Below are 27,104 nucleotides of genomic sequence, written 5' to 3' on the forward strand. Positions count from 1 at the left end.
GTACTTTTTGATACATTTTAATGGTAGTGAATATATTAATAATAACTACAATTTTCATACAATTTTGCTTGCATTACTCTGTATTACTTTATTTATTATTTATTAATACCCCAGTATCATTTAGGAGAGTAATGAGTTCCTTAAAAATATTTCTTGCTCGGAAACTTTGAGAGAAATCAATACTTTAATTTGATACTCTATCATTTGAATAAATTTAAAAAGTTTATCAAGTAAATGTGCAGACTCTACACGATAATGGCGACATCTCCCCATTTTGCCTTTACTCTTATGTTAAATACTATCAGTATACGAATTTTCATCAAAGTCGTTAGAGCCGATCCCGATATACATAAGGCACAACCTAAATACTTACCACCGGCGTTTTGTATCCTCGTTACGGCCCCGTACTATCCAGTAAATTGCAATTCGATCGGAACTATTTCACTAGAAATATTCAAAATGTTTGTAGCGTTTTTAAAAGAACAGTAACATAACAATATTGAATTTATCGAAAATTCAAAGAAAATAAAAAGTATATCTTGTATTTCATATTCATATTTTGATAAAACCATTCGACATAAAATCCATAGGATACCATAAAATATTCATAACAATATCGTACTTATATAATAATACCCCGCATTCAGGTAACATTATTGAATATAGGGGTCAATTAATCCGCACCAATTTTGCAAAAATTCCTTTTTATATTTAAATTTTATGGCACCTTACAGATTATATAAATAATTTTGACCAATCAAATAAAAATGTACGAATATTCGTACAGGTAAAGTAAAAGATATTTCTTTACAACAAATGATATTAAAATTTATTCCTTTCAAAATAATTTTGATATTTGTTCGAACAAGTTGAGGAATGATTCATATATTATTTGTACGTTTCACTTGTTTACGCTTATTTTTATGTTCATAAGAGTTTAACGAGTTTGATTTGTGTAAATAAATAAAATTTTTAGTATGGATGTTTATCATAAACCAGAAATATTTGTAAGGGTATGTGATTTTTGATAACATTATTATCCTTTGATATTTCATATTGATAAGTAATTAATCAAATTACAGAGAATGCTATATAAACCAAATTGGTGGAAGGATTATTTTAATCCAGAACAAGTTCATTTGCAATCATCAATATTACCAGTGAGAGATTCAACAATATTTTGGGATATTCCTGCATCAAATCAAATTGACGAAGGTATGTGTGAAGTATTTTTTTTTTTAAATTTAAATAAATAGAATATATTTTTAATTAATTAAATTATTTTAAACATAAAACCAAAATTCTATATAAATAATAATATTGTGAAGAGTAATCGAATTTATTTATGGTTTTAAAAAATGTAGGATAAAAAAATATAAATAACAGCCATTTTAGTTAAATTAATTGAACAGTATAAATTTCAATTTAATTAACTGCGTAGTAAAACTGATTGTGTGTAGATTATTTTAAACAAAATTAAAATAAATATTAATTTTATACGAGTATTTATTTAATAAAAAATGGGTTATTTAAATTAGTAAATATAGTTAAAGGGTGGAATTTTTTTCTATAGGTAAAAAATAGCCGAACAATTAGCTTGATTTGATTTTTTTTGAATAGTCACTCATATTAAACTCATAAGTTTTTAAGTGTGGCTTAAAAATAACAAACAAAAAAATTTTGGACTTGCAAATTATTTACATGTATCCTACCTATCAATATTTGGTCAAAATAGGAATAGACTTTCTCAGTTACTTTTTATAGAAAATCTTAAGGTCTAAGATAAAAACAATGAAATCATCTCATTAATAGAATGAAATTGCTTGATAATTTTTCTTTCTTAAATAAAAATAATTAAAAATTTCGGAAAGTAAATTGCTGTCCATTGCAATTTTACGACTTAACAGTGTTAATGATTAGTAATTGTATTTTATGATAAACTAATTGTTAACAGTAGTTTGTAAAAATAAATATGGTTCACAGTCTATCGACTTTTTTAGCTTTGTTGCCAGATAGTGAAATTAAAATTCTGATAGTTTGGTAATAGATGCTCGTCGAATCATTCGAGACTGACGAAATTGATACCACTTTAAACTTTTAAAAATGAAATAAAAAATTACAATTATCTGAAAAAATTTGCAATGTTTTTCTTCTTACATAAATATTGAGCAAGATATACGTCTCGTCCCCAAAGTTGAAAAATTATTGTCTCTCGTAGAATTTTCTAAAGGTTGTTTCAATTTCAACAATTAACTCATTTAATTGTTTTTTTTTTTTACTTGTTAAGGATTTATTTGCATTTTTACCAAAATTAAATTAAAGTTATTCGAATTATTTAAATTAAATTTCTGTTTATATTTATAGATGTTGAAAATAATAACATGAAAAGTATTCAACAAAAGAAAAACATTATTGAAATAGAAAATAATTTAAAAAATATAAAATTAAAAGAAAATACACCGCCAAAACAATTGATCAAAGTTAAAATGTTTGATATGGCAGCGAAAGAAAAGACAGAAATTATTAATATACCAAAGAAAAATGAAAATAATAATTCAGAATGTATATTTCAAGAAAACAAATCAAAACCATTAAGTCCAATATATTCTGCAACAGATAATCGATTAAGACATAGAAATAGTCTTAAAAAAGAAAAGTCTCCACCACCACAACCACTTGAACGAAATTCAACATGGCAAAGAATTTTAGGATTAGAAAATGTTCCATTCACTTCTGCTGAAGGGAAAATAATCAAAGATCTAGTTTTGGAAAGATTTGAAGCTAATAAATTAAATAAAGAAAATGAAGCATCCTCGAAGAATTTACAAGAAATCATTAACAGATTTAATAACAACAATAATTCAATAACCAGACGTTCATTAAATCCACCAAAAGAATTTCAAAAAGAATCTTTACAACGAAATATAACTTCATCAGACGAAGAAAATTATAGTCCCTCGAAACTATCATGTAAAATTCAAAAAATGACAAAAGATATCAATGCAAATTTTGATCCAATATCTTTTAAAAAAATGGAAGATATAAATTTACAAACGACTCCGTTATTATATCCAAAATTATCACCTGCAAAGTCATTCTATCATGGTTCTGATTCTGAAAAAAATCTATCAAGTTTAGATTCAAATTTATCATCGTCAGAACCGTCAGTGGAAACTGATTTTAGCGGAGGCAGTTCTTTTCGAAATGATCCAAGTTTTGATGCAGATAAATTTTTAGGAGATGCATTAGGCGATGAGTTCTATTCCAGTGTTAGCACAACAGGAAATGGTGTTCAAAAACAGATTCCGGTAAGTTTTTCTTCCTTACATACAAAATGTCTACGAAAATAGACATTTTGATTATTTAATCCGAAGAACAGAAATGCTTCTGAGAAGTAAATTCTTAAAAAATGGATTTATTATGTATCTTCTACATTATTTTATATCATTTTATTTAGAAAAATAAATATAATGGTGGAAGTTACGTTATATACATACTGCATTAAATATTCTGCTACACGAAGAATTTTCATTAAATGACTAATGAAAAACTACAAAATTATTATTACACAAATCGTGTTTAAATTCACATAGCGTTAAATTTATAACGTGTGCATATAAAATGAGTAGCAGCTTTTATCTAGGTCATAAATATTGAACTGAAAACTACGGGAAATTTGAATTTGGATTTGCATTTGTACTTTAAGAGCCTAAGGCCGAGCGGTCTAAGATGTTTGTCTTCGACTGTTCGTCTATTTAGACTTAGGTTGCGGGTTCGAATCCAGGCAGCGGCAGTGTGAACAATTATGATTAATGAGGGCGGCAGAATTGATCACATTGTCGTCGCTTGGATAAGAAAGAAGAAACCGACTCCACCCACATCAAAATGTAATTGTAAATATGTTTGTAATTAAATAAATAAAGATTGACAAATAATGATGTGGGTGGCCTCTCTTATAGGCGTATATGTCAGAGAAACGAACGTTAAACCCCATTATTATTATTATTATTATTTGTACTTTACCATTTTGTACCATAGGAAATTTTCTATAAAAAGCGGTCTTATTTTTTTTAAGGCTTCAATTATGTATTGGATTTTACATTTTAATGTGTTGTAAATATTTGTTCCCCTAGTTTTTTTTTTTATAATTTCGTTAGTTTTCCTAATGTTTTATATGAACTTTGTAATTCATATAAAATGTAGTTAATTAATATTCGTGTTCTTATATAAACTACTTATGTACTTATAATTCATAGTTTTTCATACAAACTTTGGAAAAACAAATATTTGCCGTTAAAAATTATTTCATCATCAAATTACAATACATTTTACAAAATATCTTAAATTTATAATTCCTAGCCTAAACTTTACCTCTTACACAAAACATTGTAAACAACATTTTCGTTAAATGTTATATATCTATGCGGACTAACATATATTGTAATTTTTTCTATCGCTAGATAGAGCCTTCTTTAGCATTGAAGTCCCATAGCGAATATTATACCTTTCCACACAGCCTTCTTAATAGAGTAGAAGCTGCTGTTTTTTGCGAGGTATAATTCAGTAGGTTTAGTCGAAAATTTTTGTTTACTAATTCTTACATTCCGGTCTCTCTTTGTTTTTCTTTTCTATCGATTGGAGATGTTTGAACAATTCTATTGTGAATAAGAAAAAATAAACATGATCTTCCAGTCCAATATTCCAGTTATACTGATAGAAGTAGTTACAGAAGTAAAAATCACCGGTATCTATTCGTTGTGTGCGTAGCCATGGAAGGGACAATAAAATCGATACCAGTAATAAATTATCATAATTATTTATTTAAATTTGTGAGACAATAATATTAAATTTCCAATGTAGGTCTCTAATGCAATCCATGCAATTATATATGCATCCATACAATTCTATAATTAAAGTAGTGTATCGTTACAATGGAAACGCCTCCAAAAAAACCCACGCACGGTGCGAATATTGTAATTATAATAAACAATGGTTCAGTCTATATCCTTTAATCACTGTTAGCAAAATTACATTAAATATTTGTAAAAACAATTTATAAAAATATTTACTTTACACATTATGTTTTCAATTAAATAAATGTAATAATACATTTTAATTTGTTAGTAAATACGTAAGTGTTAAATTTTCAATATAATTATGTATAATACAAGAGGCAACTAGGTTTCATCTAAATTTGTATTATACCCAAGGAAAAATCCAAAATGGGCTTAAAAATTTTTTTTTGCTTTTATGATCATTTATATGCCAATTTATAACTTTTTATAATAATAATAGAAAATAATGTCTTGTTTGCTGAATAAACATTCAAGAAGACAAAATATAGAATTGAAAAATCATTTTATTTTGCAGCTACTTTCGTCAAACAATCAAAATAATGGTGGTGTGGAATGTGCATCGTTATCATACAATGAAATCCAGAGTGTTTGTACAGCTGAAGCATCAGATTTGTTATCACATCGTGATATTCCATCAACAATAAATATGAAGTATTCAATAAAAACGAATACATCGTTAGAAAGCTCACATGACGGTAGTAATGGCAGTAACGGTAGTAACAACAGTAGTAACAGATTGAATAGCAATGATAAGAAAATCATGTATTTAATGCAACAAGCTGCTGAACAACATTACCATATGCAACAAGCATCAAAAGCATTATCAATTTGTCGTATTACTAAAGAATTTACATTTAGTGAAGAACGTTTAGAAGCTGAACGTTTATTACTTTTAGCAGGTAAATTCATTATTTAGTTTAATATAATATATTTAATATTTTATGAAATATCTTAAATTTTCATAACCGTCTTATGATTTATTACATTATGATATACGATACAACAAAATGCTACTGCCACTGGTGATAAATAGTTAAACTAAAAGTTTACTTAGTTGTTCTTTGACATGACAACCAGTGGCGGATTCAGAGTTGGAGTTTGGTGGGTTAATTTTATGTTCATTCTCTATCACCGTTACTGTCTTGGAATTATTTCAATTCGCTCCGAGCGTGAATTTCGTTTCCATGACAACGATACACTACTTTAATTATAGAATTAATGGATGCATATATAATTGTGTGGATTGCATTGAAAACTTACATTTAAAATTTAATATTCTTGTTTCACAAATTTAAATAAATAATTACGATAATTAACATTTGAAAAATAATATTTGTACAATTTGATTTCTTATTTTCACAATTTTTAATGCATTTAGTTTAATTAATTAGTGTTTTTCAATCATTTTAATTTGACAGTTTCTATATCATTAACATGTAAAGAATTGCAAATTAGTCATAACAGCCCACTTTATCTCCAAAATTTTTCACTTAAAGCGCTGGCATCGATTTTATTATCCCTACCATGACTACGCACACAACGAATAGATAATTCTCTATTACTAATAAAACTACCTCTCTTCGCGTGGGATTTGTAATGAATTTTCAGAAGCCATTCGCCTTTCGCTCGAATTCTGACTGAATTTTTGCATTATTTGGATTTAAATTTCCTTAAATATGAATCTTTCTTTGATATTTCTTCCTAAATGAATAGCAATACCTAAAAGCGAACTCACAATGAGTAGGAAAATACTCTTGATTTCAAAAGGAGTCCGAATTTTGTATTTTTGGATAAAATTTGCCATAAAAATTTAACAATAAAATATTTTTAACTCAGTATACAAGATAATTTTGCACCTACTGGAACTCCTCTTCTGTGACCACTAATGAAAGCATTTAATACAAACGTTAAACAGCAGTGGTGTGACCCCCTTTCATAGAAAAAATTTAAATATTTTAAGCGTTGGAAAAAATTGTCGAGTAGATTGCAAAAAAAATATAACTTATTAAAAAATTATTTTCGCAATCTCTATTTTTATCCTTCTTATTGATTACTTTACTAAAATTTAATCCAGACTCGGCTAAATGTATGTTGTGAGCATATCCCATAAGATGTTTTTCTGTGAAATCCTGTAATATGCTGTATTCATAGACATAAATATTCTTCAACTCCCTTCATTGCACATATGGAAAATTTGAAACTATTTTGCTTGCCCGAATTATCATTTTTCTAAAGACTAAAATCTTTCAGATTGAGACATAAATTCTGGTTCCGATCAAACCAATACTTTACTTGCTTTTATTGAGCGCACCCAGATTTGATCTACGAGGGGGGAGGGAAGCAAAAAGGGAATTTTTGCTCTAAAAATTTCATAAATTAAATAGTTTTCTGTCAACTAAGGACAGAGGAGGTAGCTGCTCTGACCTACCATCCTCTCAGTACGCTTATGTTTATGTTTTATTAAATGTTGCAATGAATCTTTTGTTTTATTTCCAGTGTTAAAAAATCGTGCAATTTTAGAAGAAATTAATCGTATGGATCATGAAGGTACATACAATGAAAATTATCAACAAGGAAATCTAACTATATCAAATATACGAGTACCAATAACAAGATCAAACAGTGATTCAATACATAAAAAATTTTGTAATTTTTCACAATGGTATTTATGCATTGGAATTTATGGATCACAATTACATTGTTCCAAAATTAAAACATCTAATGCTGAAAATGAGTTACACTTTGACGAACCTATGTCATTTGTTAATTTACCACCGGATTTTGTTCTGGATTTATATATTTATTATTTGGAACAACCCAAGAATATACGAAATTTTAGTCATACATCTAAATATCATTTGGACACGGTAAGATTTTAATTATTATGTTTCAAACAATGATGATTATGAAAAAATGTTTCAAACAAAAGTTGTTAATTTTTTTAAAAGGAACATTTTTTACATTTAAACTTTTGCTCTATCTCTAGCAGTTTACAAGATATGTTTTACGGACCCAAGACTCAATTAAGATATGTTGCTTATTTAAGAATTCGACATCAAATTTTTAAATTCTGAACACGCTATATCAGCTTGATATCTCGTTTTTGAGTTATCGTGTCGACAGACAGACAGGCAAAAATAGACTAAGAAAGAGAACCGAAAATGGATTAATAGGGTATTCCACTATTTTTGAAAAAGTACTTCAAAATGTTGATTTTGCTAATAAAAAGCCACCAAAAATTTATTTCGGAAAAATACACACGCTTTCTTGCCAAAAACTTAAATTAAATTTTAAATCTTTTTTAAACTGTAAAAACGCGGGCATACAATTTGATGACGTAATATGGGTATCACTATACGAAATAACACAAATAAGTTTGACAGATATATTCATAGACATCTGATTATAATAAATATAAAAACTTATTATCTATGTATATAATATATACCCAGCTGTCTACACTGAACTAACTGATGGTCTATGACTCATACCACTATGACATCACAGCAGGGCTTACTGGCGTTTAGGTCACGTGATATACAGTTTAAAATTACGATTTTTAATTTTAATATTTTAAAAGAAAAAGGTGCTTTTATGACTCGAAATCAGAATATTTAAGTATATATAACGATAATACCCTATTAAATGATTTTATGAATACCTATATCAAAAATTTATTCGTAACATCAATATTTTTATGCGCTTCAAACTTGGGACTTAGTATACCTTGATATATTTCATATATATACACGGTTAAAAACGATTGCTGAATATTTCGCGAGTTATCCGTTCATGAAAAGCGAAACAAAATTCCTCTTCCACCCAAAAAAGTGCTCAGTAGATCAAAATACGATTAAAATTACGAAGATTTCCTTCAAAATTTTTTTGATTGCAAGTAATTATTATTAATTTTTTACTATTTAATGAAATTTTTGTAATTCCTTACAGGCTTACAAATGTCCAACACCCAGAAAATTATTTAAAAAACATGTTTATAATAAAAACTCAACAGTTAGTCGTACTTCATTGAATGATTACATACGAACTCCCTCATTTAAGTTGGCTGGTCATATTAAACTTGATATGAATAATTTGAATAGTAATTGTCATCGGGATTTAAAGTCAGTACATCGTTATTTGCATGGAACAATTTATATGGAGATTGCAACAAATCTACAAATATTTGTCAAATGTTCTGGATTTTTAACATTTGGCTCAGAGGCAGGTGGTTATCCTAGTTGGAATCGACATTGGTGTTCATTGGATGGTCATTACTTAAAGTTTTGGAATTATCCATCGGATGCAGACGTTAAGGTATTTATTCCTATTTATTTTATATTAAACAAGTAATTATCCACCCGCTTCGCTGGGCAATTTACCAACACTTCCCTTTCCCTCACTTACCCCTTCTTTTGTTCAAAATTTCATGGGTTATAATTTTTCCGAAAAAATTCGGAAACGGAATCCTTTTTTATTTTTATTAAATTAAGGGCATGGTTATGCTTGTCATTTAAGTGCATCCATTCGGCTATTCCTATCTAGATCATAGTCTTATAATGGTTGTGATCTCTATACGTTACGATACGAATAAATGGTGAATGAGGTGATTGTGTAAAACAGGCATTGTTTTAAATGACAGCTATTATAACATCTGATAAATAAAATGATTAAAAATAAATGTAAGACATTATATTTTAATTATTTATATTCAAATTTCATATTTTCGTTTGTTATATACAATATATCGGTTGGCACAACTAAAACTAACAGAGAGATTTAATGTACTCCCAATCACAACTGCACAGTGGATTTCAATAACAAATTTGTGGAAAAAATATAATGAAGGAATTATTATGCTCATAATTGATTAAAAAGACAATTTATATGCTAAAGTATCTTTTATTTGGCAATAATTAAGAAAAAAATTTTAGTCATATTCGTCTACAAACCCAATTAATTCATATTCTTTTTAAATTTCTTCTACTTCTGAGCCACTTTTTATCTTATTTATGCTTGCTTTTGAGTCCGCGTATCGTGATTCTAGAATTAGAAGTTGCAAGTTTCAGTTCCCAGTTTCACTGGGAAAATCTTTTTTTGAATTTTTGCCTTTAGGTAAAAGAGTGAGGTACAAGTGGACTGTTTGTGATGGAGTGGTTATCTAGCTAGCTACTCCAAAAAACAATTTTCAATACAAAGCAAAAGAATTTTCTGACTTTTGACCAGAAATTTGATATAAATACTCCACTGTGAAACGTAGCTACTGTTATCACAAGGGAAGATGTCCGGAAAACAACAAAAAGGACATTTTTCTGATAATCTACTACCCGTGGATTTAATTATGAAATTTAATTATGGAATCACACTTGTGAATCCCCATTTACTTGCCATGAGCCTAGTATTTTTGTTCCCACTGTCGCAACCCCCTTTAAACGAATGACTGATATATGACATATGACTGATATATGCACTTTGCACTTCTGTTTTTCATCATGATCTTGTGCGTATGACTTTGGGTGTTACACTCTGTATTAAGTAGTTAGTAATGATTGTGGATAATAAAGTATACAAGGTAATATAATTTGATATGAATGAAAATAATGAAAAAGAAAAACAATTAATTTGCATAGACGTGACATTTTCATAAAATATGAATTATTTAAAATAAGTATTTTCATTCACGTCAAGGTGAAAGCATAATGAATTTGGTTTATTTCTACTATAACATATTAGTACAGTCAAAGATGTAACATATTAAGGAAAATGAAATTAACCGCTCACAGATGGAATGTGTTTCTTAGATCTTAAATATAATTCGTAAACTATGAGTTAGTTGCGCAAATGTTTTTATTTGTTAATAAACAATAAATTGTTAATTAAACAAAACGATTCATGTTAAAGCTGTCAAAAAAATTAATTAATAGTCAAATTGTATTACGTATATGTTAAACATGAGTAATAGACAAAATTCGATTATTTGACAAACATTTACACATACGTAACACAAGTTGCCTATTTAATAATTTTTTAAGTCATCTTTTACGTAGATCGTTTCATTTAATTAACAATTAATTGTATATTAACAAATAGAAATATTTGCGCAACTAACTCATAGTTTTCGAATGGTATTTGACACATAACAAGTACATTTTACCAGGTTTTAGTAAAAAGTGAACGTCTTATTTCATTTTCCTTTATTACTGTACCATATCACATCATATTGAGTGTTCGTTCTTATACGTGTTACTACTGTTCTTATACGTATACTATGTAGATTGTCTTAGCAATTTGACACTTGAATCATATTTTATATAATAATTTCGTCAGCTAGTTATGCTCGAATTTTCTTCTAGTGTGATATCTACCTAGAATTAAAAAATTAAAATAATAATAGAGTTCAAGATTACCTCTTTTAAATAAAAACTTCACTAATGCTTTTCCTGTGGTTAACTAAATTCTCTAGAAAGTCTGAAGATCTCTTACTGGAGTCTTTTAAATGTTCCCGAAGACCTATTTAAATTAGAGGTTAAAAAATAAGGAACAATATGCCTCTATTCTATACTCTTGTATAATAATTAAATGGAAACGGGCGTGCAAATATGACTTGGTTTGTCTTGTATGTACGTTGGGTCGTTCTATCAAAAAGTAAAACTGTAAAATTAATAAGAGCAAAATATAAATAGCAAAAATTAATAATTTGCATAAAACATTTCTTGGGTAATGACTACTGACTTGCAAATATAAAAGAAATTGTTGAAATTTATTTGAATTATTTTATTCACGTTTACGTTTTTGATATCATAATAACTACTAGCAATTGAGTGTTAGAAATTGTTCAATTATTTGTACGCTAACGTACAAATATATAATTCGGAAGCCCTCATGCCTAGTTTTTAATTCCTTGTACTATAAGTAAAAGGCAGTGTAACCAGAGTAGGGTCAGAAAAAATCAGGATAGGCTGTATCTAGTATATATAAAAATACATACATTCCTAATGGTGTTGGTAAGTTACATAAAAATGAAAAATCGTTGATAACATAATTTTTAATTTAATGATTGTTGTAAAAAGATAATTAGAAAAGCTGTAGTTGGTTCTTCTGCTGATTAAATTTTCTCAGTGGTAGGTCAAAGCTTAAAGCTTTTATTCGATTTTTTTACGTGTGCTAGGAGGATCAAATTGGCCATTCGTTGGCGGAATTTAGAGAATCACTGTGGGCGGTTAATCCTCGTCAAATACTCTGGCTGTCGATAGTAAATAATACGTTTCGGCGAATGTAGCTCGATGTTTAAAAATTATATCGAAGACAGATGAATCAGGGCTCTCAATCTTCTGTTTTTTTTTTTCATAAAACAAAACAATTATAACGTGTAAATAGTTTTGAAACTATTTGCACGGTAGCATGTAAATAGATACTTCGTATATTATCCGTCTTATGTAGAGTTAGACCACAAAATAAATTAGATATATATTTCCATACATTGGGTTGAATGAATACGTATTTACATTATACATATACATATAACAGTGTGTTCACAAATAAAGTTGACAAGGACAACTTTGCTATTAAATTTATTACTTATATCCTTTCTAAAAAGAGAAGAATTATATTCGTCTTGAAAGTAAAATATATATCGCAGCTAACCCAGAGAAATGATGAAAACAGCCGCTCTACTTAAAAAATCCAAGTAAAGATTTTTCACCAGATTATCTTTATTTCGATGAAAGAAATGACCTATAAAAAGTTCATTGCGAAATCATGTGCGCAAAAAAAAAATTATTCAAGGTCGCGAAAATAAGTTTTTTTTTCCAATATCTCGTAAACTAATAAGTTTATGGAAGTTTTGGCAATAATAAAACTTGTTCGTCAGTTAATTTATACATAAAACAGTTACCTACCATCAATATTTATAATTTTAATTTAGAGGTAATCATAATTTCCTGGAACTAGATCAGATTTGTCCCAAATTGGTGTTGTTGACTAGACTTTAAAACTAAATTGCCAATTTAGCTCATTTACAAAAAATGAGCCTTTCTTTGCAACACTAATATGCTTTTGAATTTAACGAAATTGAGGATCTTAATAAAATCATATTTTTAAGTTAAAATAATAGTCACTTTGTGAATCATAAAAATCGTTCTCTTGTCAAAGTTATCTTAAGACATACTGTACATAAACTTTAAGTTGTTTGAGATGAAAGTGAATGTTATTTTATAATATATTCACGACGTTTCTATTTTGTTCGAAATACTTGTTACATATGTATTATGTACACAAAAATGTGCGTGTTTAAGTTTATGTCACGTACACGTGGGTCGTCATCCTTCATTTCTACACTTGTATATTGGAGTAGTGTATACGTCTGTGGTTTTTTTCAAACACTTGTCAGCAATTTTATATGAATACCTATTAATAAACGAGACGAAAAACTAGTTGAAAAATCAACGATGTCGTTATTTTAACGATCACGTTATAATTTTTGAATTCAAAGCTTCTATATGCGCGTTATGTATAATATATGTATAATAAATAATATTTGGTTGGGTAAAAGCTTATGGTTTCGCGCAACATGCTATGAATATAGCTACAGATATATCTTCTGATTACTGTTCATAGATGGATGGCACTTGATATAAAATTTGAAAAACATGATTAATTTTATGATTTGTTTATAAAATTATAAAACAATAATTATAATACTTTTTTATACACACGTTAATAATTTCAATTTAAAAATTATGAAATTTTAATTATTCATACAGTTAAGGATGTACGAGCGCCAGGGCAAATTTGAATAGTTGGACTAATTTGTAATCCCTCTTTTAATTTCCTTTATTTTGATACCCTACTCGATAGGCTTGGGTTAAACTACAGATTCTCCTCTACAGTTTAAACCATATATTTTATACTCCTATTCGGCCAAAATATTACACTCTCTATCCTCCTCGAGACTTTAACCACAATGCGCATGCTTTCCAACTTGAAACTTCTCTAAAATAACCTAAAATAACATTAGCAGATGCGTACAACAAGTTAGTCACTTGCAGGATAGAGTGCAATGGAACTATCGGTCTCACTTTGCCGGGACATCTTCCGCTTGAACTAATCATAAAGGAGTATTACATATATGTGTGTTATCAGGCATGGGCGAGTTATTTTAAGTCAAAGCCACCATTGTTATAACTTTATTGGATGCCGTAAACTTTATGGTATGTCCCTTTATCCAAGACAGCATTGTTCATAGAGGAGGAAACGAGACGAGTATACGACTCGTATACCTATCTCAGTTTCTCTTATAGTAATGAGATAGGTAGACAAAAAATGTTGTTTCTCTGTCTTACTCGTATTTTAGATATAGAAGTATGAGTGTCTTTTCTAAGCCACGTTTGCTCATGCACGTGTTATATACACCTAGATGAAAAAAAAATTACCACAAATAAATTAACTTCTCTGCTATGCATGTAGTTTGAAAAGATGTTGCTCGAGTGTTCACAATCAATATGAGACGGCTTTCAATATTTATTACATGTTTTTTATTATTTGCAAATAAATGATTAATTGATTTTTTCGCACATGTTTTAGAAAAGACATTAAATATACACAATTAAGTAATTATGTGCATGAACACACATTGAAATTGTCAATTACATAGAAAGTTCCTACATTTCATTATGCTTACATTTCACGGAAAGAAAATGCCGTAAATGTAACCTTTAGAGTCTATACCAATCACGAATGTCTTTTTTAACAATTGAATTCATATACTCTTACTTCAGACGTTGTCTATATAATCCATATGCAAGTCATACTTACTTGACTCGGAGATATTTTTATGTATTTTGAGGTGTAGATAAGTCTCCTTGCTTGGCCATTTTTATACCATGTATATGAAATATACAAGGTATACTAAGTTTAGTCCCAAGTTTGTAACGCTTGAAAATATTGACGCAACGAAAAAAATTTTGGTATAGGTGTTCATAAAATCACCTAATTAGTTCATTTTCGGTTGTCTGTCCGTCCACCTGTCTGTCAACACGAAAGCTCAAAAACGAAAAAAGATATCAAGCTGCAATTTTTATAGTATACTCATGACATAAAAAGTGAGGTCGTGTTCGTAATTGAGCAACATAAGTCAATTGGGCCGTGGGACCCATTTTGTAAAACGTAAGAGATAGTACAAAAGTTTAAATGTAAAAAATGTTTCTTATAAAAAATAAACAACTTTTGCTTGAAACATTTTTTTGTAAACATCATTCTTTACCTTTGAGACTGTCTTTACATGGTATTTCAACAATTAACTCAGTCACTTGTTTGTTTTCACTTGTTTGTTATATTTTAAGTCGTAATTCAAAGCAGTTATATTGAACTTGTGGATTAATGCGCAAGTTTTTTTTGTTTATAATGATATAACATTCATAAAAGCTTTATTTATTTTTATATGAAATTGGACTAAGTCTAAATCAATTCTGAATATTTTAAGGGGAGGGGTGCCCGATTATTTAAATAAAATTTTTTTTTAAAAAGTAGGCATATTTAACATAGTAAAACGGTAGATGGATGATATGTTTACATAGCCTTTCTCCAAAACTAGCCGGTGGAAATTAAAAAAAGTTAAAACCTTAATAGCATTTATTACATTTATTGTGAGCTTCTAACTATCATAGTTATTTAATAATTAAAAAAAAAAAAAAGTTTTAAATTCGGCGCTTATCAAGCTATGATGAAGGGCTAAAAAGATTTTTAAAAGATTTTATGAGATTGTATGCATCTTAAAATGTTAAGTCATCGTAAAATTTTTGATTACGATTTGCCATTTGCGGGTAGATAACAATTATTTTCGACCGAGAAAGATAATAATTATTTTTTATTATGACAATTAAGAAGGATCGTATTAAAAAAAAAAGTAATAAAAAGAGCTTCCTTGATGATAGATTGTAAGGAATTTTAAGTGGTCTCTTAAGAAAAAAAGCATCTGTTTTTCTACCTCCCTAAAACACTTAAATCAAACCAATTTGTTGTGAATGGTTGTTATTTATATGCATATTTTAAAGAAAATAATAAATTTATTATAAAATCGAAATGACTTGGGGTGGAAAAAATGTACCGTAACCTCAGAGTAACTCGAAATAATGATTTTTATAAAAAAATTGTTGTATTAAAAAAAAAAAAAAAAAAAACAGATGTCAAACCGAACGTATTTATAGATATTTATGTATTTATGAATTATTTTCGTTTCTTTCTATTTGCTCATATAAAAATACATAATGTGCGTTTTCCATTGAAGTGTACAGTCTCACCCTCATATATAAAGTGGTATAATGTGTTGAGATAACAAAAGCTATTAATTGTATCACTTGTTACGCCCTAGACAAGACATCTAGAGGACTAAGTTTTGAGCCCGGGCTTCTGCGTAATTTTTCGTTTCTTTGAATTTGACTGAAATACAAAAAAAGGGACGTAAAAACATGGGATTTGGAGTGATTTTACGTCATAACTAACCCTCAGAGGCCAAGAGAACCTACGATGTAAATAATTATCTGAACGTAAAATTTTATTCTTTTTAAGAATCAGGGGTCACAAATATAGGCTTTCTTTTGAAAATTTCAAGTTAAATATGAATTTTCTATGGCATGTTCAAAGTGAATAAAAAGGTTAGCATTTTTTGATTATTGTTCTCTGTAATGAGAAATTCGACCGGTTCGATACTTATTGGTCGCCCTGTATACTATATATATTGAAAGGTTATAAAACTTAATACTTATATTTTGAAATTCTTTTATTGGAAATAATATTCGATGACATTTCTTCTGGATCAATATTGTTTATAATACCTACCTATTTCAGGTATATTACCTAAAATAATACCCTTTCGATAACTCTTCACATTTTTACCCCATAACCGTTCGTTTTTATCCTAATAAATTTGATAAGTAAAAAGACTATATTTTTCAAATGAAAATTATCATATAAATATTTTTTGAATGAATTCAAATTTTATTTTTTATATTAGGTAATTTATTATTTGATGAAAAATATGATATAAGTAAATTATGATTAAATATGCTTGACAGGTTTTATAAATTGATCGAATTGATTTTTTTTCTATTGGTTACATAGGCGTAGTTAAGGTGACAAAAAAGTTTTTTTTTACGCTCACTTTTGACATATTTGTGATAAGGTGGGATTTTAAAAGAACGAAGAAAATTTAAGTAAAAAATGACTGTTTAAATCAAGCCTTTATTGAAAAATGAAAAACGATTTTTTTTAGCCAAATGTAAAAGCTAACTCATGGATTACATTCAATTTATTGAACCTTTTAAATTGAGAGCTTCAAGCTTTTGTAAATTAAGGAGCGAATTTAGCGAAAAGAAACAATTTTCTAATTTTGTAGTCCAATAAAAGCTTATACTTCCAAAATTATTTTTTTGTTAATTTTTCGATATTTTAAGACTAAAAAAATCAATTTGGTATTTTACCACTTATACCATGTTTTTTCTGTCTTTCTGTCTTAATATTGTAATGTCATCAAAACGCGTATCTTATGATAGTTTATTTTTTATCTCAGCGGGATAAACAATTCACTTTTTCGTCGTTTTTTTCCTTTAACTCTGTCAGAATAGCTTTTACAGCCATAACTCGGTTAGTATTTTTTTTACAGAAACGAAAGACAAATCAAAATTTGCGCGCCCTTATAAAGCTCGCCCAGGTTTGGTGAATTTTGATCCTATAATCAAAGTAAGCACTAATTTTTGTACTATTGACCCTCATGTAAATAATTTTTTGGGAACAAAGAGTGCTGTTAAGGAACAAAGAATGGAAGAAAATGTATATTATATATATCATTCAGTAAGATGTTGCCTTATAAATTGGTTAGATTTTATAAAAAATATATAATGTACCGGTAATTTAGAAGTTATTATACAGGGTATTTTTGAAAAAATACCGGTCTTCTTATTTAAGTTTGGGTATTTTTCCAAGTGTGCCTTCGCTATCAACAACGTATCTTTTCTTTTTGGACAAAATCTCTTCCATTTCTACGGTAACACCTTATTGAACAAAGTGTTAAAATATTCAACATTGAAATGAAATTGTTTGTGTTAAGATGCTAAACACTCACGTTATGTCAATTTAATAAATATGGTGGGAGCGCAAATAAATACTTAGTACATAGTAAAAATGTATATATTGCATTAATAAATTGCGTTTCCACCATTTATTTATTACACTATATTTTTATTTTTGGATATAATTTAAATCGCTGTGTTTACATTTTAACCTTTTTTAGTTTATAAAAAATAAGTCTCTTGATATTCAACATAAAAAGATATGTAGCACTATCATAGGTTTCTTTAGAAACAATTACAAAACAGAATCCTTAGTTTCACAATTTTCATAACTTTAAAGGTACGTTAAAATAAAAATTTTTTATTTTTGCTTGTAATATATGTTTCTTCCGCTGCAATTAATGTATCATTTTCGGAATAATGTTCGTAAATAAGTTCGTATTCGAACTAACTTTCGAAAGTATTTATGTATTTTGTCCGACTTTTAAATCGCCTGGATGAAAAGTTTGAGGGAAGGTTAAATTTTAAAACTTTGGGAGCGCATATCTCATAATATTTATTTAAAGAGAAAAGTTAATTTTAAAATTTTTCATCAATTTCAACAGAGTGGTATGAATGGACAATTGGACATGATAAAATTCTGATAGTGCTTTTTTTTGTATTATTCAACAAAGGATTACTTAAAAGAAATATACATCTATTTTGTGAATAATTTTATGAGAATTAAAATTGCGCAATTTTTCGTCTTCGTGGCGGGATTATGACAGTCTGCGAACATAAACGTTTGAGAAAATGGCAACATATTATTGAAATCAAATTAAAGGTTGCAATATTTTATAATATTGAATGATACCTATTTGTCTATCAAATTTCAAAACCGCAAATTCTATTAAAGTTATTACTTTTATATAGAACGTTTTTTATCCAATATAAATATATGAATGCAATGATTATTATTTACTCAATTAAAATTTAATATTTCGTTCGATTAGTTTGGTTGTGAAATTTTATGAAATTGCGAAACAAAATTTTAAAATGTCAATGCGATGATGATCTATTGTTAAAATTGATCACGGAAATAATATATGAATACTTTTGGATATTTTTAATATAGATTTGGAGACACTGACACAAAATTTCTAGTTATTTGTTACAGTACGGCGAACTTTAATAGATCAAATTGCGTAACTATTGAAAGAAAAATGATGCGTTTTTTTTTTTTTTATTAGGCTCGATAATTCTCTACCAGAATTCCTCGAGTATCTCGAGAAATTTTTTATTTTAATTGTTAGATAAGATAGATTAATCAAATGGTAAATTTTTAGTTACCATAAATTGCCCTTATTAACAGTCATTACTTTGTACATTTTTTCAAGTAGACTAAAATAACTGAGTTTATTTTTTTATCAATCTAGATATGTGAGTGTGGCTGGTTTTGTCTTTAGTTTCTGCTGCCTGAATAGTCTTTTTTAAAGATGAAATTCAAATAATTCATTTTCGAGTTGGACCTCTCCTCCTTCATCTTTGTTTGCGGAAACCTTGACGGAAACTTAGAATTTAAGTTTGAATATAATTAAACTAGAATTTGAGTTTGGATATAATCTATTATCTACGTGTAATATACGTGTTTTTTTTGTTATTTAGTGCACGAAATTCATTTCTCGAGCTCTCGAGGTATTGAGATTTTTTTTCCCGTCTCAACTAAAGACAAATTTCTCGAGAGTCATTAACGGATATTTGTCGTTGAAAAAGTATAGCAAGGTGATTTTCGTGAATGAGTGTTCGAGAGTGATTGATTAAAAATTAGCTTGTAATAAATATGATTGATCGTCCGACGATTAAACCGCAACGACAAACGCTATAATCATCATTTTTTTTCCATAGTAACGTTATTCGACCTATTAAAAAGTTGCCATAATTGTAAAGAATTTGAAATTTTGAAACTTGAAATTTTGTGTGCCCTTGTCTCCAGTTCTAATATAATTAAAGTAAAAAGTCTGAAAATGACATGACATGCATGTGATATAACTGGTAATTCGATATAACCTCATTGAAATGGTAATAATTAGTTTTAAGCGTGAAACCACTTGTCTATAACAGAAACCAACAGGATCGTGTAACATTATTGAGTTTAATAATTGTTATTTATTTAAATAATCCGATCAATATATTATATGTATAATAATTATTTATTCATTTAATTTATTGTTCAACAGTAGATGTAGTGCCATAATAATAAATACCACAATCATTCTGGCTTTTCACCTTTCAAAAAATAAAAACAAACGTGATAGTCGTAAATATAGAAAATAAAGGTAGTGTTTATTATAAGTAGAATGTAATTGGCATGTGTGAATTGGCCAAAGTGTGAAAATTTCGCCCAGAAAAACTAATATAACTGTCTCCGATCTTGTATTTTTCAAAGGAATTAAGTAAAACGCGATGCAAGACTAGTACACCAGAATTTTACGGGAATAAAACAAAAGCTTTACAAAGTGGTTGAAACATAAAAAATTTATGGATTTTCTATCGAGAAAAACTTTGATTATAAATAAACCTGTTTGTTCCCAAAACATTCAGTTTGCTTGTATTTTATTATTACAATCTTTTATTTAACTTGTAATGTAAGTATGTTTGTTCGGGTGGAATCTTGCAACTCAATTTTGAAACAACTATCCTCAACCGATTGAGCTGAAATTTTGTATACACGTTTAGTTTGGATAATAATGTATAGTAAGATAAGTTCCGCCCAGATTTTTCCACCGTTTTCACCATATTTTATATACATGCTTTTTTAAAATAAATTTAAATAAAAAAAACTTTTTAAGAACAAGCTTTTATTGTACTTAGAAAATAATTTTATTGTTGTAGAAAATAATTTATTTTAAGACTCACTCATACAAGACTATATGTAAAAGCTTGAGACGGTCAATATAAAATATCAACAATGATTCACAGCACCTCCATGCATGTATGAAACTATGTTTGTTCGGGATCTAGCTTTTACCAATAGTCATATGAGTGACTCCTAAAAAAATTATTTTCTACTTTTTAGTACAATAAAGTTTGTTCTTAAAAAGTATTTTCTGTAAATTTTTATTTTAAGAAGTTTATTAATAAACTGTTTTAAATGACTGTAACAGTTGTGCATCACATCTACATTCATTAACGAATCCAAATAGTAATTTTCACTAAACTTTCAACAATTGTAATCCTTTAATGAAGTGTACTAGTGTTTGTAATATGTTGTTTAGATTATAATTTAACCTATAATCAGTAAATAAAATGTATTTACTTATTTATGTGGTAGTTACACAATTTTATCGCAAATAGAATATTATAGTTTATTCAATCAAACACATTTAAAACACTATGCGAACACAAAAACACTAAAAAAATCTACTAGTTATTCGTTATAACAATTGAAACATACAAAATTTAAAAACCCCTCCATAAATGTCTCGGCTACGGAACCCTAACGCACACTTAAAAAATAGTCTGAGAACGCTATCCATTAAATTACCTATTTCCTTATAGCCTTCTCCAAACTGAATCGATTTTGAAGATCACCGCCCCTTTTTTAGTTGTTCTGGTACAGAATCTTAAAATCGCATCTGAAACATAGCTAAGAACACTCTCCATTAAATTAATCCTCAAACAAAACAAATCAAAATTGGTTCATCTGTTAAGGAGCTGCTACGATGCCGCAGGCACATATAGAAATCAATTTTATAACACTACACTTTTTGGGTCGGAGATTAAAACAAGTGAAATTAACAAAATTTTTAAAAAACCCCGGCTAATATTTCAGGTACGGAACCCTAAACTTGCACTTGAAACATATCTAAAAACACCCTCCATTAAATTACCTTTTTCCTTAAAGCGTTCTCAAAATATCGAAAATTAAGCTTTCGATATTTCGAAAACCAAGGCAGATATCGGAATTTTTTTTTTAATTTTTAGCTTTCGATATTTCGAAAACCAAGGCAGATATCGAAATTTTTTTTTTCGCCTTCATTCACAAAGCTATAACAAAATTAATCATCAAAGTTGAAAATAAGGTACAAATAATTTCAACCCAAACTCTAAAATTGCCTTGGGCTCGTACTATACCTTAATGAGTAAGAAGAATACTTTTTTTTGCATTCGACGCGGAATTGTTTAAAGCTTATGGAAAATGTCAAAAAACTTTAAACACAATACATTTCCAAAAATAAATTAATTACTTCCATAAAAAAATAAAATTTACTAAACTTCTATTCTGATTTAAATACAATTTACAATATTAGGCTGCTGAATGTAGTAGAAAAGCTTGAAGTCGAATATTTTATTGCACCATCTCAAAAAGCTTTTAAGTTCACAAGAATTTATGAACAGAAGAGTGTATTTTCTTTACAGCTAATTTGATTGTTTAATGCAAATCATGCTTATCACATTAATTTGCAAAGACAAACAGTAAGTTCAGAATAAAAGTTGAATATAGACATTTATAGGGTTTTTAAAAACTGTACAAAGTATCTATTAAAAAGTGATAAAATAATTTAAATGTTCTTTGGTTTATTATACGCCAGGGCCATTCATAATAGTGTAGTAGATTTAAAAGAGAATAAAACTAAAAATGGAACACACAAAATAATTATGTCGTTTATCGAAATATCACCATCAAGTCCTCTCTCTAATGGGTACTTTGTGTGATAATGGAATCAAAAAGTGTGTGGTGTTTGTATAGCTATCATTTGTTCTCTACTTGGTTCACTGATTGTGTGAGAAGAGTTAAAAACATTTTACCCGCCACTGAATACGTAACATAATCCATTAATGTGTTATTAAAATACTTTAGGGGTCGTTATCTAAATTTTTTTTATTTTTCAAATATGGTTTTTATTGTTAAATTAAACTTTTAAGAGAAAAATATACTATTTTAATGCCATTAAATTAATCGAACTGAAAACTTGCAAGCCGAGAACAAATATGTAAAATAGCAAAGTATTATACCAAATTTTTACTTATATTTTTTAATAACACTTCCTGTTGTAATGTCTGAATATAAAATTTATCACATGGGTGAAGGGCTGTGGGTCCTGGCTAATTAACACTGACAAATAAAAATATGATCGTCATGGAAAAGAAAGTCACGTTCGAGAGTGTTTTTAAACTTCGAATGTCTTCCTCAATGCAATATTTATGATTTTTCAAGAACCTTAATATTTTAGAATTAAAATATTAAATTTATTTGAATAATAAATCGTGAATGACACTACTGAACAAAACGTGACTGACACTACCGCCACGTTGGATTGCAAAATAGTTTTATTTTGAGTTGTATTTTAAAAGAAATCTTAGAAATTAATATTACAGGACACAAGATAAGAACTTCAAAACCATTTTAAAGATATAAAAATGTACTAAAATGAAGTACTTAAAAAAGTACTTAAGATATTGAAAGCTCAAGGTACTAAAGTGTTGGCAATATACAAAAGTATTTTTACCATAAAATACAGTAATATTTTTTTCCATTCATTTTACACTTTTTCGTGGAATCGCCCATATAACATTAATTTTTAAGTCTTGTTTTCATCATCTATTTTGAAATTTAATATAATAATAAATTTTTCTTTTCTAGGATCCGATTGGAGTTATTGATCTGAAAAAATGTATAACACCATGGATTGAAATTGCAAGTGAACAAATTTGTTCAAAACCACGAACACTATTAATTGAAACTGCACGGCCAAAGGGACCCGAAGATAAAAACTCATTAATTATGGAATGTATTGACAATCAAACTATTATACGATATTTGTTATCATGTGATACAGACAGTGATCTTAAAAAATGGTCAAAACAATTAAATTTGGTTGTGACATTTTTAAAAATTTGGAATTTATTAGATCACAGTTAGAGAATATAAAGGAATATATTCATTATTTTTAATTATTTTAGAATATTAATTAACTATTAATCATTATTTATATTTTAATTTATTTGTTTATGATTTCGATTAGTGTGCAATAGAGAATTTTGATATGTAATTTTTAATTAATAAACTTTTGACGCTTGTGAATAGAAATTTTGTTTATTTTTTTTGTTATATCAAATTATATCCTGGAGCATTCATTGGAAAATAGAAATTTTGTGGATTATTGAATTTGAGTGTACTTAAGGGTGATGAAGCAAAATAGTAAATGTAACGTGATTCGAAAAATATTGTTTCCCAAGAACACAGTGATTCCATGCAGACGTTTTATTTAGCAACATTTTGTTTAAACCAGAAGAATGTACAAGCAATAGAGAATATGAAAATCCTTTTACCAAAAACACAATATCATATAATACAAAAATCTTAAAATCGTTAAGCAATTCTCCCAACTGACCAACGTTGTGCTCAGTTAGTAGCTAATATTAGTTGGCTATTTTTACTGATCTTTTTTCACTGGGTATTGGTTTATTAGGTTATATGTTTGCACAAGTTAAACTACCGCGAACGGAATTGGTTACGCATCCAGGAGGTAAGAGAGCAGAGCAAAATAATGTCCTTTATATTTACAACAACTGTTTTAATTTGCTGAGTAAAGCGCAAGTTAACGTACTCTTAACGTACTCTTAAGTCGAGCTTTATTTATTTATATTATTTAGGAGGAACTATAACTACAATAAGTTTTATCATATTACATATTTACTATATTCGTACTTGCTGATACTTGTTATTGCTGCGTACCTCTATAAGAGAGAAACGCTACCCATGTACTTGCATTAGCGAGAAACTCAGGTTAGTGAAAACTTCTATAAGCGAGAATGACATTGTGCTCCTTTGAACTCTCGCTTATTCAGGTTTGACTGTAATGAGTTTTATGACCTAAATTCTAACCAGATTGAAACCTAGAACGAATGTCACTAGAACGACAAAAAATATCATATAACATTGCACAAGTAGCAAAATTTGAAAGAACGTTTCACAAATTTTCATTAATGGAATATATAAAACTCTTACGTGAAGTTTTCTTAATTAGCCTAGGTTCATTTTTATTGGAATTGTTTGTACACCCAATATTATATTATATTGACAGAAAATCATTTCTAGAATTTATGGACTTTACCTTAGAAACTTTTTTCATTCTTTTAATTCACATTACTTATACCCGCATAGTTGGTGCAGATTTATGTGAAGGGTTTCCACCAGCTTTTGATGCCTTTTTTTGTTTTTAAAGAAACGGTATAGCAAAAGTTATAAAATAAATTGATCGACTTGAAAACTGACAAACTTGTTTCAGAATATAAATACAGTGAAAATTGTTTATTGTGATATCGTTGTGTATTACATAATATAAAACTTCGCAAAAAACATTATACGAGGAAGATACTTTTGGTTGCCAGAACTAAGTGATAAAAGTATATTATAAATTATTCTGAGGGAGTGCGGGTCATTTTGGTGATAAAGGATTACAAGACTAAGAACATGCATTTAAATGCCGGAAAACAATAAAATTATAATAAATGATAGATCAGAACTTGAAGGGTTTGCTATTTAAAAAAACAAGTGAAACAAATGAAATAACAAATGTAAAACTCTCCTGATCTTTGATTTTATCACGTAAAACAATAGTAAATTTACATTAAACTGAAATAAGACCAATGTCGATTTGTAACTATCATGGGCACCGAGAGGAGAATGCAATGGACTACGCTTAAAACCCCACTGCCGGGAAAGAAAATACACAGAAAAATATTAAGAACTTCTCTTTATTAAGTCACCGTTTGAATAAAAACTTAAAGCGTTTAGACTGCTGTACAAAGCTTATCACCTTATCGATTTCACCATTATAAATTCATTGCTTCCCCTACTCTTTTCTTGTGAACAATGAGCATGCACTGGCTACTTAGACTTGCGTCTTGGCTTGCTAAAAGTACGTTCAATACGCTGCTTATTGTTGCTAGAATAGTTAAATCAACTGTGATTGCCTCACATATCACTTAAAAACTCGAATTTGTAGAATTATTTTCAAAAAGAAGTAGATTAGTTAATTTTCTAAAAAATATTTGAGTATTGGTCATTTTATGCGTTTTATCAATTAGCGAGGTTATAAAATTTCGAAGAAAAGACATATTTTCCCCAGTTCTGTCCAATAACTTTGACCCTCAATATCCCTCAATATTATCGCTATGCAAGTACTTGACGGAAAAGTCAATCATGAAAATTCCTTGTGATTCAAACTAGCCTGAATCGACTAACAGTGATAAATAATAGGAAACTTAGGGCCAGTCAATAGTATCCCAGTACTGTATAGTTAGTTAAACCACTAGGACTTAGTATTCCTGATTCCTCGGTAGATTTTTACTGTATATTTTTATATGTATAATAAATCTTGTATGTTTTGTAAGTTTATCATTTCAGTCAGTTAAGAGTTCTCGAACGACGTTCTCTAGTGTATAAAGAAAAAAATATACATTTTCTATAAAATTGTCAACTACCTGTCGCATAGCACGACGATAGAGGTTGGTCTCTGAGTGTGGTTATATCAAACAAATGGTATCTATCTATACTACAAATAAGTGGTATGTATGCTGGGCTGGTGTGACGGTGTAATGTTATGAAGCTGATACAGAATATGAAACCAATATATAACGATAGTTAGTAATCGATACAATAATAACACGCTATCCTTATTTCATTCGGGATAATTGAATATAGAAGGTCTAATAGTCAGGCAAGCCGTATCGTGTCGTCTTGTTATATTCCCTTGGTTGTAGTATCATTCAGATTTATTTCACATTAATTAATTATGCTGATTAATATGAATATATTTTTTATCTAAGCCCGTAAGAACTATTTATCCCACTCATTTTGCGTGGGTTAAATAGTTTATTACTGCACGCATTTTCATTAACACACTCATTTTCAACGAATCAAATTAGCTTAAACAAGGACTTAAATCATTTTCAACCAGTCAAATTACCCAAATTACTGTCAAAATCTAAACTGATAAGAAGTTACCATAGTAACTTACTTCTTCAATTTTATAGTTTTCTCAATACCTTTTTCAATGATTTATAATTACCGTCCATTTTCACATTTTATAGGCGTAGATAAAGCTTTGTTCGATGTTCATGTGATAACGTGTTAATAACGTACTTCTGCGATTTCACAACATGTGCTACGCACACGTTTCACTACATGTGCTACGCACAG

The 27,104-nt window shown here is 28.4% G+C and overlaps 1 protein-coding gene across 1 annotated transcript; it reads left to right on the forward strand.

Annotated features, from left to right (window-relative positions):
* Positions 1–935: 935 nt before the first annotated feature.
* Positions 936–23,819, forward strand: LOC123298739 (anillin-like protein 1). Its single transcript, XM_044880833.1, has 7 exons — positions 936–1,013; positions 1,083–1,215; positions 2,365–3,308; positions 5,371–5,755; positions 7,353–7,723; positions 8,805–9,170; positions 23,541–23,819. The coding sequence occupies exons 1-7, from the start codon at positions 978–980 to the stop codon at positions 23,817–23,819; spliced, it is 2,514 nt and encodes an 837-aa protein (XP_044736768.1). The 5' UTR covers positions 936–977.
* Positions 23,820–27,104: the final 3,285 nt, after the last annotated feature.

The sequence above is a fragment of the Chrysoperla carnea genome, chromosome 4 (assembly GCF_905475395.1).
Source record: "Chrysoperla carnea chromosome 4, inChrCarn1.1, whole genome shotgun sequence".
NCBI lineage: Eukaryota > Metazoa > Arthropoda > Insecta > Neuroptera > Chrysopidae > Chrysoperla > Chrysoperla carnea.

Coding starts and splice junctions, on each gene's coding strand:
- LOC123298739 (XM_044880833.1), top strand. CDS start 978: ATGGATGTTTATCATAAACCAGAAATATTTGTAAGG. Junction 1,216..2,364: donor ATCAAATCAAATTGACGAAG/GTATGTGTGAAG, acceptor TTATATTTATAG/ATGTTGAAAATAATAACATG. Junction 3,309..5,370: donor GTGTTCAAAAACAGATTCCG/GTAAGTTTTTCT, acceptor TTTATTTTGCAG/CTACTTTCGTCAAACAATCA.